Source organism: Kwoniella shivajii, chromosome 7 (genome assembly GCF_035658355.1).
Source record: "Kwoniella shivajii chromosome 7, complete sequence".
NCBI lineage: Eukaryota > Fungi > Basidiomycota > Tremellomycetes > Tremellales > Cryptococcaceae > Kwoniella > Kwoniella shivajii.
Genome location: NC_085914.1, coordinates 1,102,261 through 1,116,259, shown reverse-complemented (window position 1 = coordinate 1,116,259; position 13,999 = coordinate 1,102,261). Strand labels below are relative to the sequence as shown.

The 13,999-nt window shown below is 44.2% G+C and overlaps 6 protein-coding genes across 6 annotated transcripts; 3 read left to right on the top strand and 3 right to left on the bottom strand.

The window, feature by feature from the left end:
- Positions 1 to 71: 71 nt before the first annotated feature.
- On the bottom strand, positions 72 to 1,779 carry IL334_005532 (uncharacterized protein; the record flags this gene model as incomplete). Its single annotated transcript, XM_062937244.1, has 2 exons — positions 72 to 901; positions 1,053 to 1,779. 2 exons carry the CDS (start codon positions 1,777 to 1,779, stop codon positions 72 to 74), a joined length of 1,557 nt encoding a protein of 518 aa, XP_062793295.1.
- An 838-nt stretch (positions 1,780 to 2,617) lies between these two features.
- On the top strand, positions 2,618 to 3,547 carry IL334_005531 (uncharacterized protein; the record flags this gene model as incomplete). The annotated part of the gene is made up of 1 exon (XM_062937243.1): positions 2,618 to 3,547. The coding sequence occupies one exon, from the start codon at positions 2,618 to 2,620 to the stop codon at positions 3,545 to 3,547; it is 930 nt and encodes a 309-aa protein (XP_062793294.1).
- Positions 3,548 to 4,260: 713 nt separating this feature from the next.
- On the top strand, positions 4,261 to 6,686 carry IL334_005530 (uncharacterized protein; the record flags this gene model as incomplete). Its single annotated transcript, XM_062937242.1, has 13 exons — positions 4,261 to 4,404; positions 4,485 to 4,628; positions 4,706 to 4,794; positions 4,864 to 4,909; positions 4,972 to 5,074; positions 5,184 to 5,299; positions 5,358 to 5,417; positions 5,478 to 5,510; positions 5,572 to 5,716; positions 5,776 to 5,835; positions 5,899 to 6,013; positions 6,078 to 6,586; positions 6,652 to 6,686. The coding sequence occupies 13 exons, from the start codon at positions 4,261 to 4,263 to the stop codon at positions 6,684 to 6,686; spliced, it is 1,599 nt and encodes a 532-aa protein (XP_062793293.1).
- Positions 6,687 to 7,150: 464 nt separating this feature from the next.
- IL334_005529 (uncharacterized protein) lies at positions 7,151 to 10,795 on the bottom strand (the record flags this gene model as incomplete). The annotated part of the gene is made up of 11 exons (XM_062937241.1): positions 7,151 to 8,245; positions 8,302 to 8,453; positions 8,507 to 8,606; positions 8,734 to 8,763; positions 8,819 to 9,048; positions 9,096 to 9,149; positions 9,200 to 9,320; positions 9,370 to 9,482; positions 9,531 to 9,851; positions 9,933 to 10,239; positions 10,301 to 10,795. The coding sequence occupies 11 exons, from the start codon at positions 10,793 to 10,795 to the stop codon at positions 7,151 to 7,153; spliced, it is 3,018 nt and encodes a 1,005-aa protein (XP_062793292.1).
- Positions 10,796 to 11,151: 356 nt separating this feature from the next.
- On the top strand, positions 11,152 to 12,164 carry IL334_005528 (uncharacterized protein; the record flags this gene model as incomplete). The annotated part of the gene is made up of 2 exons (XM_062937240.1): positions 11,152 to 11,899; positions 12,100 to 12,164. The coding sequence occupies 2 exons, from the start codon at positions 11,152 to 11,154 to the stop codon at positions 12,162 to 12,164; spliced, it is 813 nt and encodes a 270-aa protein (XP_062793291.1).
- A 375-nt stretch (positions 12,165 to 12,539) lies between these two features.
- On the bottom strand, positions 12,540 to 13,556 carry IL334_005527 (uncharacterized protein; the record flags this gene model as incomplete). Its single annotated transcript, XM_062937239.1, has 1 exon — positions 12,540 to 13,556. One exon carries the CDS (start codon positions 13,554 to 13,556, stop codon positions 12,540 to 12,542), a length of 1,017 nt encoding a protein of 338 aa, XP_062793290.1.
- Between the last annotated feature and the right edge of the window lie 443 nt (positions 13,557 to 13,999).

Genomic DNA, 13,999 nt, shown 5'->3' with positions numbered 1-13,999 from the left:
CTGGAATCTCAAAGATAAATTTGGATGCAAATTTCGTTCCTCATCTCCAATTGTGAATCTGTCTAAATTTTTCATGAGAGCAGCCATCTTCCTACAGTCATCATTATCCCCATCATTATTGCTCCAGCGGCACTGGCGATCGCCATATCTCTTTCTTGCGAAGGTTGAGTAATTAAGTCTAAGTAAGGTGGTAGCCCTTCTATTTGCGTCCGTATGATAGGTTGAAGGGTTGGCGATGATGGGGAAGAATGGGTGATTGAGTCAACAATGGGAAATGCTGATACTGAAAATATTGGGAGTTCCATAACCGGTTGTATTTCCTCTTCGTCCATGATAGGATGGATATCTTCAGCTGGATATCCAGATTCTATTTCACCAATGGTGGGATCTACCTTTCCTCCTGTGCTATTGACAAGATTGATTTCTAGACCTGCTAACCTATGATCAACCTTTTCCATCATACCAGTGATTCTCTCTTCTAACCTTTCCACTAATCTTTTTCTTTTCCAAGGTTCTACAATGACCACTGCACCCAAGAAGATGACGGCATTCAATGCTAGACCCATTAAATTTGCCCAAGTTGATACCGAACGAATCTTATCTGACCAAACCTGTTCTTCATGATATCTCTGTAAGATTGTTTGCATTAATTCACTAAAAGCTTTATCAACTGCTAATTCCGCTTCTTTCAATTGAATTGATGTGCTTGATACTTCGTGAGAAGATGAATGGTCTTGTCTGACCAGTGAAGTGAATCTCAGAACATCTGAGTCAGTCCAAGAATGTTTACGTTCTAGTAGGCTGTTTACATCTCGTTGAGCAGATGATCGTGAAGATACTGCTTCATCATATGACTGCTTTGCTGAGCGAGCCGATTCCCGTAACGTCTGAAGATTATCCTCTATGTAACAAATCACGAATGAGCCTCCCATTCTGTATGGACCATATGACGGGAACATCGCGCTTGTACACAAATAATACCACCTTCGTCATCGGATCACAAGCTCTGCAGCAATGACAGGGGTTGAGGTCAATCAAGAGAAATTACTCACCTTTCGCAAACACCAAAGCTTTCAACCTCTCCACCTCTTGATAGCCCGTCATCTGATTAACCTTCAGTCCCAAATCGACCAACCTCTTCTCAGCGTCTTTAGCTACTCTTTTAGAATGTTGGAGAACCGTAGTCGACCACTGAGAGATACGTTCTCGGACTTCGGGCGGTATTGTGATCGATGAGGGAAGTTTCGTCGTTAGAACCATCCCTTTTCTAGATGACTGGGATGATGAGGGATTGGCTGAGAATGCATCGTTGTCGGAGGCGATATTTGGTGTTTCAAGTTTAGGTGATGTGTCTGATAAATCTGATGTCGAAGGTGGTAGTGTCGGGTAGTTTGGTAAAGATGTTGACGGATCGTTTTCCAGCTTGCTTTGGTTTATCGATTCCTCTTTCGTCCTTTCGTCGTGACCTGAAGATTTGGACCCTGGTGTCGAGCCAGTGCCGGAATACGATGTAGTCGTATTAGCTATGTTATCCGGGACAGGCAAAGCATTTGCACCTGCAGGAGGTGCAGGTAGATTCCAGACACTATCATCACCCTTTTTCGGAGAGCTAGTTGATGCATTCGCGTCGTTGCTATTCCATCGTAGACTTGTATGCCTATAGGGATGTATAGGACATGTAGGTCTTGAGCGTATTGCAGGTGATGAATGTAGAAAACGCGTTATCGATGGACCCGATGAATAAGGCTGGAAGAAGGAAACGGCATGGCGATGGGCCATCGATGATCTATGCAAAAGGAAGGAAGAACGTTGTGAATTGAATGTGTTCTATGTGATAAGTACTGCTGAAATGGGTATAGCATCAACACCTCATTCACGAAAAGTGGTCGTTGATCCTCATAAATCATGAACTTTGGCTTTGTTCGAAATGTGGAGGAGAATGGGTCAATAACACGTGGTAAGTCATGCTCCGGCCGAGGATCAAGCTAATAATGCAGCATCTCGTTTCTACCATCCTCTTTCAATGCAGCTGATATTCTCCTTTGCACTTGTACATGGTCTCTTGGTGAAAAGCAGCAATCGTATTCAGTTCCATGCAGCATTTTCTGTAGACAACAGAAAGGCGGGTGTAATTCATTCGGACTCTTTAGTCTCTTGGTTGTCCAAGCGTCAGGAACAGTCAAACAATCCATCCAAACTCATCAACAATCTGCTATGAACAATGACGATGTCAACGCAGAACAATACAAATCATGACCTACCCTTAGAGTCATGTGTAAAGAACAGGCCTGATGAGAGGCATGTAGAAAGAGTTGGTAGTTACTAAATCGAATGGTGGCAATGTCAGTCCCGACACCGCTTAAGAGATAGGGATCACCAGAAGAGGGAAAGAACAATAGACTACACACACAGATTGAGAGAATTGACGATCAGTCCGATTATCATCGCATTGTGACGTATGTCCTGTCGGTCATCACTTCCAAGCAAAATCCGTCCATCACTTATGAATCTATAAATCAATGAAACGAAAATTCATCTTTCCTTTTTATTGTTTGATGATATTGCCCTGCATCCAGTCGCAATATGTGGATGCCATCCACTATAAATATATAACTCAATGATGACAAATTCCCAACATTATTCCTCTTTCCCTAGTTCGACTGATCATCTTCTTGCCATCGACCCAACTCAACTGTTCACTCCTGAATCGTCTTCTGGAAGACTAGTCAGACGAAAATCGATATTGAAGGTACCTAAAATGGAGGTGACATGGAATGATAATGGTCAACCAGAACAACCCATCCGTATGGCTTCAAAAAATCCCAATCCTCGAAAATTACAGAAACAGCCTAAGGGTGTTAGATTCACACCTTCTACTCTAGGATCACTCTCGGATTTCGATATTGGTTTACCCACACCAGATGCAACAACGCCTGAAAGCCCATACTCAGCTGGAAGAGGTATCAAGAAGAGAACTTCGTGGAGACATTGGCCTTTTACCAGTACTCAGAATACTAGTGGTGCTCATCACCAAGAACAATACACATTACCTACCCCAGATGATACACCTTCACCAACTGAATCTGAACAATCATGGCATCATCATTCATCATATTTTCCCGAATACACTCCAATATACCCTACCCCTCCAACAGTCACTACACCTTCCTTATACACCTTATCTCCAGCGGAAAAACAAGCGCAAGAACACGCGTCACGAGTTGGACATTCGGTAGTCGTTCATTATCCCGATTTACCATCTTGGAACGAATATGGTGGATCGGGAGATAAGATAAAGGCAGGTTGGCAAAGTGGGAAATATGGTATGAAAGGTTGGAACGGATTCGGTTGGGAAGAAGATAAATTACCTGCCAATAACGATTTGACGTTTGGCAAGCCTGCTCCACCGGGTGAACCTATAGATGGTGGAGCCAAGAAGAAGAAGAAGAACAAGAAGAAGAAAGGTGGCGGGGGAGGCGGAGGAGGAGGAGGGGGCGGTGATGACGATGAGGAAGGTGAGGGCGGTGAAGGAGAAGACGAGGGTTGATAGGTAAAACCCTCAGGGACATTGAGGCCGGTCATGCACAAATGAATACACAATATGACCTTAATCTATCTTTTTGCACTGACCACTCAGACATGGACTCTCAGCGAATTGACCCGGATTAAACCAAAGGTTCCAAGAAGGATAAACGGCATATGCGTTTATTAGGCTGATCTTTATGTGGAAAGGCTGCATGCTTGTGGTCAGGAAAAGGAATGCCTTGAACACAATAAACGTTCCTTTTCCCTCTTAAGCGTTTGGTGCCTGTTTTAGATAAAACAATAAAACAATACAACAAATCTAATCGATTGACCCTGGCCCTGGTCGCTCGTTGTTTATTTCGTTCGATCGCATCTCTCCGTCAATCCGAAACCGAGGTAGAATGGTAATTCTTCACTCAGTCCAGTCATGAACGTTCTTGTGAAGTCTCCGGAGAAATGACAGGACCGAGCGGAATTTGGTTAGCTTGCTTGCATAGCAAGATGGGACATATAAATGGTGGCCATCCTAAAAGCACCCCTCTTCTCCTCTTCCTCAATCCTTTCATTCATTTGGCTCATCATCCTTCACTCCCCTCAAGATCCTTTGAATCCTTTGATCACATTCATTTATTTAGTTACGCTCTTTTTGAATAAGCAAAATTCCCTACACCTTGAGTAATACTCTACTGATTACCACAAATCTTTCGATTGTTCGTTGAATTTGACGAGTCAAAGATGTTATTCAACGTATTCGCCTGTCTGATACCGGTTTTATCGTTGATCACGGCTGTATCTGCTTCTCCCCACCCCATATTCGACAAGAGAAGTTGTAAATCGTGTGGCACTTCTTGGTCAGGTTACAAGAATGTGGGATATTTCGTAAGTCCCCCTTTATGTATTTGACCTGAAAAGTTGTACGCAGAGGTACATTCGAAGACTGACAACTGTGAACTCGTCAGACTAATTGGGGGATATATGACCCTCAAAACTACTATGTAACCAACATCACGGCAAAAGATTACACGCATATCAACTATGCCTTCGCCAATGTCGATCCTGATAATGGTACTGTTTTTCTCGATGATCCCGAAGCCGATTATCAGGTAAGTCAACCATCATGCGCCCACTACGGGGATATATCCTTGAAGAGTGGACGTGCTTGACATTAAAGTGCTGGTAGACTGAGTATCCAGGCGATAACCTCGATGAGGAAGGCAATAACATCTACGGCAATTTGAAACAGCTTTTCTTGCTGAAAGAACATAACAGGTAGGTCATTATGTACTACTGCAACTGAATGAGATGGTAGATAAGCTGACTCCAGCTGCATAACCTCAGAAACTTGAAAGTCTTACTATCTATTGGAGGAGCTTCCTACTCTCCCGTAAGTATCCTCCAAAAGACAATGCTTCGACATGTCGCAGGAGAGCTAATTACTCCATACAGAATTTTGCCAATATCGTAAACTCAATATGGAGAGAGACGTTTGTCAATACGTCTGTAGCATTGTTGAACAACTTTGGGTTCGATGGATTAGACATTGATTATGGTGTGTCTAAATTTACCCGAAAGTACAGTAATCTGATTATCAGAGCTGATGATTCAATACAGAATAGTAGGTATTAGATAAGCTGGATACAGAGTTCTTGCTAATACAGATAACAGTCCCGAAAACGAAGAACAAGGCAAAGCGTTAACTGAATTACTCAGATGTGTGAGGGAAGGACTCGATAAAGCTGCTAGACAGAACCGAGCGGATTACTATGAGCTGACTGTGAGTATATGGTATATTCTGTTTGGTGAACATCGTTTCAAGCTAAATTGATAATTAGGCTGCGGTCGGTTGTGGCGTGGCTGGGTGGGGAAGTTTAGACGTGTATGGAATGGATCAAGTGAGTTTGGGTTACGTTGATTGCCCCAATAAGCAGAAGTTGAAATCTGAATACTACCAGTATCTTGATTTTTGGAATCTAATGGCGTACGATGTGAGTAAACCCATTCCTCTGATACCGTGTCAATATCACGCTTATGATCATACCACTCAAGTTCTCTGGAGAATGGACCGAACTTGCTCTTCCTTCTGCCAATCTTTGGCCAGATACCAATCCTGCGAACGATGTCGGCGCTTCTGGCTCACAATGTGTACAACATTACGCTGGTGAAGGTGTGGGTTCAAGAAAGCTAGTATTAGGTGTGTAGACTTGTGTAACTCGGTATTCGCTCTTGTTTTGAAATCTAACCCGAATCTAGGAATGCCACTCTACGGGACTGCGTTCAATGGCAGCAAAGGAATGTGGACTAAGTGGACAGGTGAGGCTCCCTATCAATCACAGAATCATCAAAGGCTATAAAAGCTAAGACGTAGAGAAATAGATCTGGGTGATGGAGATTACGATCAAGCAGGTAATTACGACGACAAACATCTTCCCTTGGACGGTGCAGTGATGTTCTACAATCAAACATTGGGATCTTCCTGGAGTTATGACAAGTATGTTTAGATTATAAATTCGACTGCAGATCAAGCAGACACTGATGAAGTACGGGTTGAGCAGTAGGACGGGACATGTAGTCTCATTTGACACACCAACAGTAGCACTTCAAAAAGCGAAATATGTCTTGAAGAATCAACTGGGAGGGATGATGTATTGGTCGATTGATCAGGATTTTCTTAAAATGCAAAAAGAAGGTAAATCAAATGGAAGAATATGGCCTGGGAAGTGGGATAAATTAAAAGGTGAATGTAAAAAGTTCAATTATGGTAAATGGAAAGGTGTACCTTGGCCTCTACCTGAATCTTTCAAAAGTCAGAAACAACACAAACAATTTTCGTTACTTGATATTACCGGAGTCAAGGAGAGAGGATATGGAGGGGGAGGATTTAGCTGGAATGACTGGAACAAATGGGGAGAATGGGACGATATGAGAGAATGGAAAATCAAATCCGATGATGGAATCTATACGAATATCGGTTATAGTCTGGTGGATACTGTTGTCACAGCATTTGAGAAATATGGAGGTGGTTTAGACAAGAGTAAGAATAATCTGAATTATCCTAATTCAGGTGAGTGGTTTTCATTCTTCATCGATAGGGAAGCGTATATTTACTGATAGTCGTTTTCCTTTCAGAGTATGATAACGTTAGAAATGGTTTTCGAAAATAGAAGATAGATCAGGTAATCGGCTATAAGTTATATATACCCAGCAATATAATTCTTTACTCTGGAACAATCGAGCTGGAGATCTTGCGTTTTGTCTATCGGAAAACCCACTCGGATCTTTGCTTATTCACATACAATATCAGTATTCACGAAACTCCCCGTTCATGTGGGACCTTATTGTCATCATCCTTTCTTTTTCGTCATAATCTATTGCGCCATGGACAGCCCTTAAAGATCAGCAAAGATTGGCACAGGCCCTGAGGTACACAAGGACATTAATGCATTCTTAATATACTGGCAAAGGCATACTCAATTGCAGATCTCGCCTATAGCTTGCCAAGTGATCTGGCTTATGTTTTGAAAGACCATGCTATCTCTCTTAATTATGATTGCAGACAAATGTCATTCAAACGAAGCAAATTTGTTGCATCGCATTGTGAAAGTGACCATTCTGGTATTTTAACACTTCAGACTCGAACACTTTCTGGTGGTCCAAGATAACTATATCCTCTTTCCTTAATGCCTCCGAAATCTACGAGTATCCTTTCGAATACGATACCTGTTGTCATTCCATATAAAGTAATTTTATGTTCTCCTTCTTTATCCAGCTCTGCGGTCAATGTGACTTCTCGGATTTCGTTCTTGACGATCTCGATCCAATCTTTTGGTACAGCTCCAATGGCGACTGGTTTATTATACGGCCTATCTCTAGCGAAACCAAGAGGTTCAATGGGAATTGGATTTATGGTTTTGACTGGTTGATCATCAATTTGGAAACCGAAAGCAAGTGTATTATTTTTACCTAAGAAGTTAAGAGTTGGTCCTATCTGAATGTTGATTTCTACTTCTTGAGCTTCATGAGCCCAGAAGTCGTACGATAGACTGGGACCTTCTCCTGCTGTGAAATTTTGAGTGGTTCTAGGGAACATTTCAAGTCCACTCAATGTTCGACCGTATCCTATCATTTCGTGGAAAGCGTATGCCTCCTTAGAAGTATTACCAACATGATGACCTGCTTCAATCGCGACATACCCATCTCCTTGAACGTGGCCGCTGAAACTCTTTGGTGGTCGAGAATAGTTCGATACTGGTACAAGGATAGTGACTTCCGATCCGTCACTTGCTTCAAGATGGAAAGTTCCTTTCCCAGACTTGGGAGCTTTTTTCCAATCAACAGAAACTCGGATTCTTGTATCTTCACTTCCATCCATCTTGACTTTACCTTCTCTTGGTTCAACAATGATCCAATCGTCACTCTTGACCTTCCATTTTGTGGTACGAGGACCGGCAGCACCTACGTCGATCCATCTACTCTTTGCTCCGAACGGATCCAAAGGGAGGAGTTCCGGGGTATCACAATGTTCACCTTTAGCACAATTGAAAGCGGTATTTCCAGGCCATGATCCTCTTGAGTTTTCGTAGGTCACCCGAATATTGGTAATTACGCCATAACCTAGTTCGGGGATAGGGATTCCTTCCCGGGCGTAAGATGAAGGGTTGACAAATGAAACAGGTGGCATTATATCCTTGATAGGTTCTAACCATGAGTTCCAACCGATATGCTGTTTACCCATTTAGCATACCTTTCGTCCGATCAATGTCAAGGAATTATACTCACGGTTTGATCGAGCATGTGATCCCATTTTCGGTCAAGCATACTATGGAACGATTCAGTCAACTCGCTATCGTGGAAGAAAGCTTCTGTGGCTTGTTTGGCATAAATATTGGCGCTATTTCTTCCTTGAGCAGCATATAAGTTTGATCTTTCGGCTGATCAGGTTCTGTCAGCTCATGACTTACAAGGATTTCATGGGTAAACTCACCAGCAATGTATATCTTATTCAAGTTGGTCTGGAATAGACAGAGTAGATACACCTGTTCATAGAAAGCAGGCTTTGTATCTTCAGGAAGGGATTGGTAGACCTTTGCAGCCCGGTCTGTGATGTCTTGCCATTCACCAAGGACGCGTTCGGCTCTGATTGTCAGCCAGTGGATATACCGTTCATACTCACTCTTCAAAATTGGTCAAGGACCATGTGGTAGAGTTAACATCTTCAGCCTTTCTCCTTGACGAATACATCTATCATGTGGTATATGATTAGCACAGCTCCATACCTTGCAGCTTGACTACTTACGGAATACTTCATCATGATGTCCGCGACCTCCTCTTTATCTTTCGAACCAAATTCTCTTTCTGCCCATAATTGAAGGAATCGCTCGACAGAGTTGATACCCCAAGCATCGAGGTCCCAAGCGAGCGAGAGAAAGTGTTCAGTAGGCAACTCGAGCGGTTTAAGAGATCCGATATTCAGGATCCAGATGGAAGTGGTGTTAAATGCAGCAGCGATTGTCATTTGTTCCCAAGCTGTCTTCATGTTAGCCAGCATTTCACATGGGACTGGAAAGACTCACTCTTGGCTAGATTGATAGTGTTGATCCATTTATAGGCTCTTGGCATACCAACATCTTTCCTGATCGTCAGCATTGGCAATCTCTGGAGAAAGAATGATATTTACAGTCTACGTGATAATAGATACCAGCACCTGCCTTATGCTCTGTACCTGGAGGTTGAACAGTCATGACGTTACCCCAGTTGTCGTCGGCAAAAAGGGTTATGACGTCTTCTGGTACTTGAAGCTGTGTGGGGTCAGGATCACTGTCTCACTAATTCAGCCATAGCACTTACTCCGTTGATATAATACTCCGCCACCTCTTTGTACATACACCACATTTGCGGAATATCACTGAGCTCTTTTCCTTGAGTTTTCTTGAGGATACCTTGCTGAACCGAGGTGATATCTACATGGATATTAGATTGGGTGTGAATCCCGGAAATTAGAGACTCACTCTCGACCAGAGCATTACTCGCACCAGTAAGAGGCATATCGCCATCACCCCTCATTCCCAAAGTAAACATTGTCTCTTTACCCACTGCCCTTTCTGCTCCGTAAGTCCACCAATTGGTGAGGAATTCATCGTTGGTCCAATCCCATGTGCCTTTACCTTCTCGGTCCCACTCAGGCTTGTTTCTTGCCATTGGTTCATGGTGCGAAGTACCCATAACGATAGCCATGTTATTGGCGAGTACTTGATTGGGCCCAGGAATGGGTTCTTTAGGGAAGCCTTCGGTCACGTTGAGACCGTCAACATCGAACATTGAAGCATACACTGAAGATATTATGAGCCATCAGTAATGATGATCATAGACTATGTGACCAGATGGACTTGCAAGCACAGAGGGTCACTCACTAGCAGGCCAAAAGTAATTGGCTTTCAATCTCAACATCATATCAAACCACATTTCATACATATCTGGTAAGAAAGCCGGTTCTCCCCATCTTACCTTGTATCTTTGTGCGGCCCAACTCCAGAGAGCGGGATGCTCATCATTGATGAAAAGTCCTCGGTATTTGACAGTGGGTTCGCCGTGGGACAGTATTTCGGAAGAGAGGTAGGCTAAATTGTCCTGGGGCCGAACTGGCACATCTGCCCAAAAGTGGAAAGGTGATACCCCGAATTGTTCCGTAAGGGTGTATAGAGCATACATAGCACCTCGCTGTCAATCTGTTAGCTACTTCTACGGGAGTATCAGTGTGAGTGTAGAGAAGAGGGCTCACTCTGTCACTTCCTACGACTACAAGACCAGTCTCAACTCCGTGTATGGGCTTTTCAGCTACCCTGACATCGTAACTTTCCCATTTACCAACCAGGTCTTCGGCGTATTCACTGGTTCTGAGATGTCGCACAAACTCGTTATCAGCTGTACCGACGATGATCGCTCTTTGAACATCGTGTGGCAAGGAATCGTTGAATATATGTGGCCTGATACCGGTAACACGGTAGACATCGTGGGCGAAAGCTTGAGCTGCGATGTGTATGGCGATATCGTCAGATGACGAGAGTAGAAGTGGCGCGGCATATCGTTCTGATCGTGAAGCCAACAGGAAGTGATCGGAGCTCTTCTGATCGGTCGAGGAGAAGACCGTTTGTGAGGTGCTAGATGGTTGTTCGAGTGAGTCGGGAGGGAAAGCGATGACCCGCTTTTCTCCCAAAGCCGAGGTCAATCGCGCACTCAGTCCGCAAGCAACGACCAGACTTGAGATGAGTCGCATGTTGAAAAGGGTTCTTCTTGTCAATGCGACGCGTATGCGTAAGTTCTTGAGGTGATGAAGCTGAATGAAAAGGAAATAGGAAATGCTTTCGTCGTTATTCAGAAGATTTTTGGTCACGTCTGAAAATACATGATGAGGTGACCGGTTTCCTCCCTTCCGATCCGGTCGACCGGTCGATTTACTCCGAGGGCCGAAATCCCACTTCTATTAGCACGATGTGCCCTGACCCGATCGTTGAAAGAGTGGAGTGAGTTGATTTTTCCCTTTGTTACCGTCGGCAACGGTCTCCTTCACTTTTTCAGTGCTTTTTGTATTCGTTTATTATCCCGATCAGGTATCAATCACACATCCCGAAAATGCCAATAACAACCATTCTATTCGACTGCGATAACACGCTTGTCCTCTCAGAGCCATTAGCTTTCGCTTCCTGTGCTGAAGTCTCCAATCTCATCCTGGAGACTTACGCTCCACATGTCTCGCATCGATATACTGGCCCAGAACTTCAAGCTGAATATGTAGGAAAGAATTATCGTGCTCTGATGGCAGCATTGGAAGAGAAGCATGGATTTGTCATCCCCACAAAAGACTTGGACAAGTGGGTGGACACAGAATTAGCAACGACGATGAAATATATCAAAGCAAAGGCAACTCCATGTGAAGGTGTTATGCCAGTGCTCGAAAAACTTCAACGAGAAGGGAAATACAATATCGCTATCGTCAGCTCCAGTGCTTTGCCTCGAGTGCTCGCATCGATACATACAACTAAACAAGATGCCTACTTCCCCTCCGAAAAGGTCTTCTCCGCCGCTTCGATGACTCCTCCAACATCGAAACCTGATCCTGCTGTGTACCTACACGCATGTGAACAGCTCGGTGTGAATCCAGCTGAATGTGTAGCAATTGAAGACAGTAGGTCTGGCGCTACAGCTGCCACCCGAGCTGGTATTCCATTGATGGGATACGTTGGGCCATACTATGAGGAAGGAGCTGAAGAAGTAGAGCGGATGGATCGCTTACTGAAGGAGGATTGTAAAGCTGTAGTGGTCATGCATCATTGGAGGGACTTCGAGGATTGCTTGCGTAAGATTGAGGATCATGCATCCTGTAAGTCATCACGCCCCCTCCCCCTCTCCGAAATGTGCTGCAATCAAAAGGATTTTTGAAGGGCGTTGCTGACATTGCGCACTCGGTCTGTTGCGGCTGGAACAGAATGCGTCGTGACTATATAGAGTTTGTAGACTTCGTGTGATCAATCAAGTGTGACTGTTCATGTAGACAGTTTATGCAATGTGCGCTCTATGCAGATTGTACAGGCTTAGTCTCATACTGGCTGTCTGGTTTGATTGATGATGCTTACTACGCTGAGTGAGAGCGCTTGCGCTGGGGAGAGGTACCAGCGAAGACAAGGAAGGGCTTATCACCTAAAAGTTTGCCTTTAAGGGATAATGTTTTCAATGGAGCTCATGCCTTTGGTCACCTCATTGATAGACAAAGCTGTTATCGTATGACACGCCTGACACGTAATCGTAGCATAATTTACACATATAACCCTTTGTTTCGACCCAATGGAAGCATATGCACCTGAACCTTTTGGTAAAGCGAACAGGCTCTTAGTGAGGGTGCTGCAATACACAGACCTGCATAGAACTATGTTTGTGATTAGCCCATACATCGTTCAAGAATCGGTCCGAGAATAGCCAAGCTTACGGATTACGCAATAAAGTTACACAGTGAGCCGCACACATCATGCACGGAAGCGGAACTCGCTGTGGTGCTTGTACTCCTCTCCTGGTCTCAAGACGATGCTTGGAAAGTTGGCGTGATTGATGGCGTCGGGATGGACTTGAGGCTCCAGACAGATTCCTGATCGAGATTTGAGCTGCATGCCATCATGACCAGGTTGCGAGATGTTTAATGGTTTTCCATCGAAGAATTGAATACCCGGTTGATCTGTCCACACTTCCATAGTCAAATCACCCTTCGAAGACACCAACTCGGCTCCTCGTTTGAGTTTCCCGGTGTAATCACGAAGGACGATATTGTGATCGTAGTGGAAATTATCTTCTCGCTCGATAACGTGAGATTGACGGAAGTCGAATGGAGTATTCTCAACGGTTGCGATCTCGCCCGTGGGGATAAGACCGTCATCTACAGGAGTATATGAATCGGAGTCGAACAGAAGACGATGTTTGGAAGTGGATTCTCCAGATGTTCCATTGAGGTTGAAGAAAGCGTGTGTGGTAAGATTCACGAGGGTAGGTTGATCAGAAGTGGCCGACCAATCAATTCGTAAGGTAGAATCGTCGGAAAGGGTATAAGTAACTTTGGCGGAGAGTTTACCGGGAAATCCTTCGTCTTTATCTGATGATTCAAGTCCCAATGTCACTGCAGTTGCAGTGTGATCCAAGATGGTCCAGTTTCTTACACCAAACCCAGCTTTTCCACCGTGGCACACATGCCGATCGTTCTCATTCAGAGTGATTTGATGATGATTATCGTCAAGAGTGAATTTACCATTAGCAATCCGATTGGCGACACGACCAGGAACGGCACCCCAATGTAAACCCTTGTTGGCTAGATGATCTTCGAATTTTGGGAAGCCAAGGATGACACGTCTCTTGCCTTCAGGTGCTGTTACTTGCAAATCACGAACTGCTGCTCCAAAAGTCATAATCGTAGCTTCGATCCCATCTTTCTGCAAGCGGACATCGAGTACATCCTCTCCCTCGAGTTTTCCGATGACTTGTGGTGAGTTGGACATGTTGGCGATTGAGAATTGGTAACTATAGTTTGAAATACAGAGGATTGGAAGGTGCAGGATCGATATAGTCTAGATGGATGCAAGGGAAACTGAACGTTCAAGCCCTAAAGGTTGAGATATTAGGCTATTTAGTCGGGCCGTTTGACCGGGATATCTGGATCCATAGACACCGGTTCTTGCTCGTCATAGCTCGAACGTCATTTCGATATCCCGGAAACAACATCAGTCGCTCATCAAAGTGCTACGTTCAAGCTGCAGTCTCGGATGCATACGTTCGTGAATCAAAATGATTCGCTGCAACTCAGCTACCTGGCACACAGACAGAACCAATAGATCCAATGCACTCGAAGCAACAAAAGAATGATCTTTCATTGTCAGCACAATTCAAATAAAACTAACCTGCTGGTTGTTCCGCCGGAAGTCGCCTTCACTGTTTCATCTGC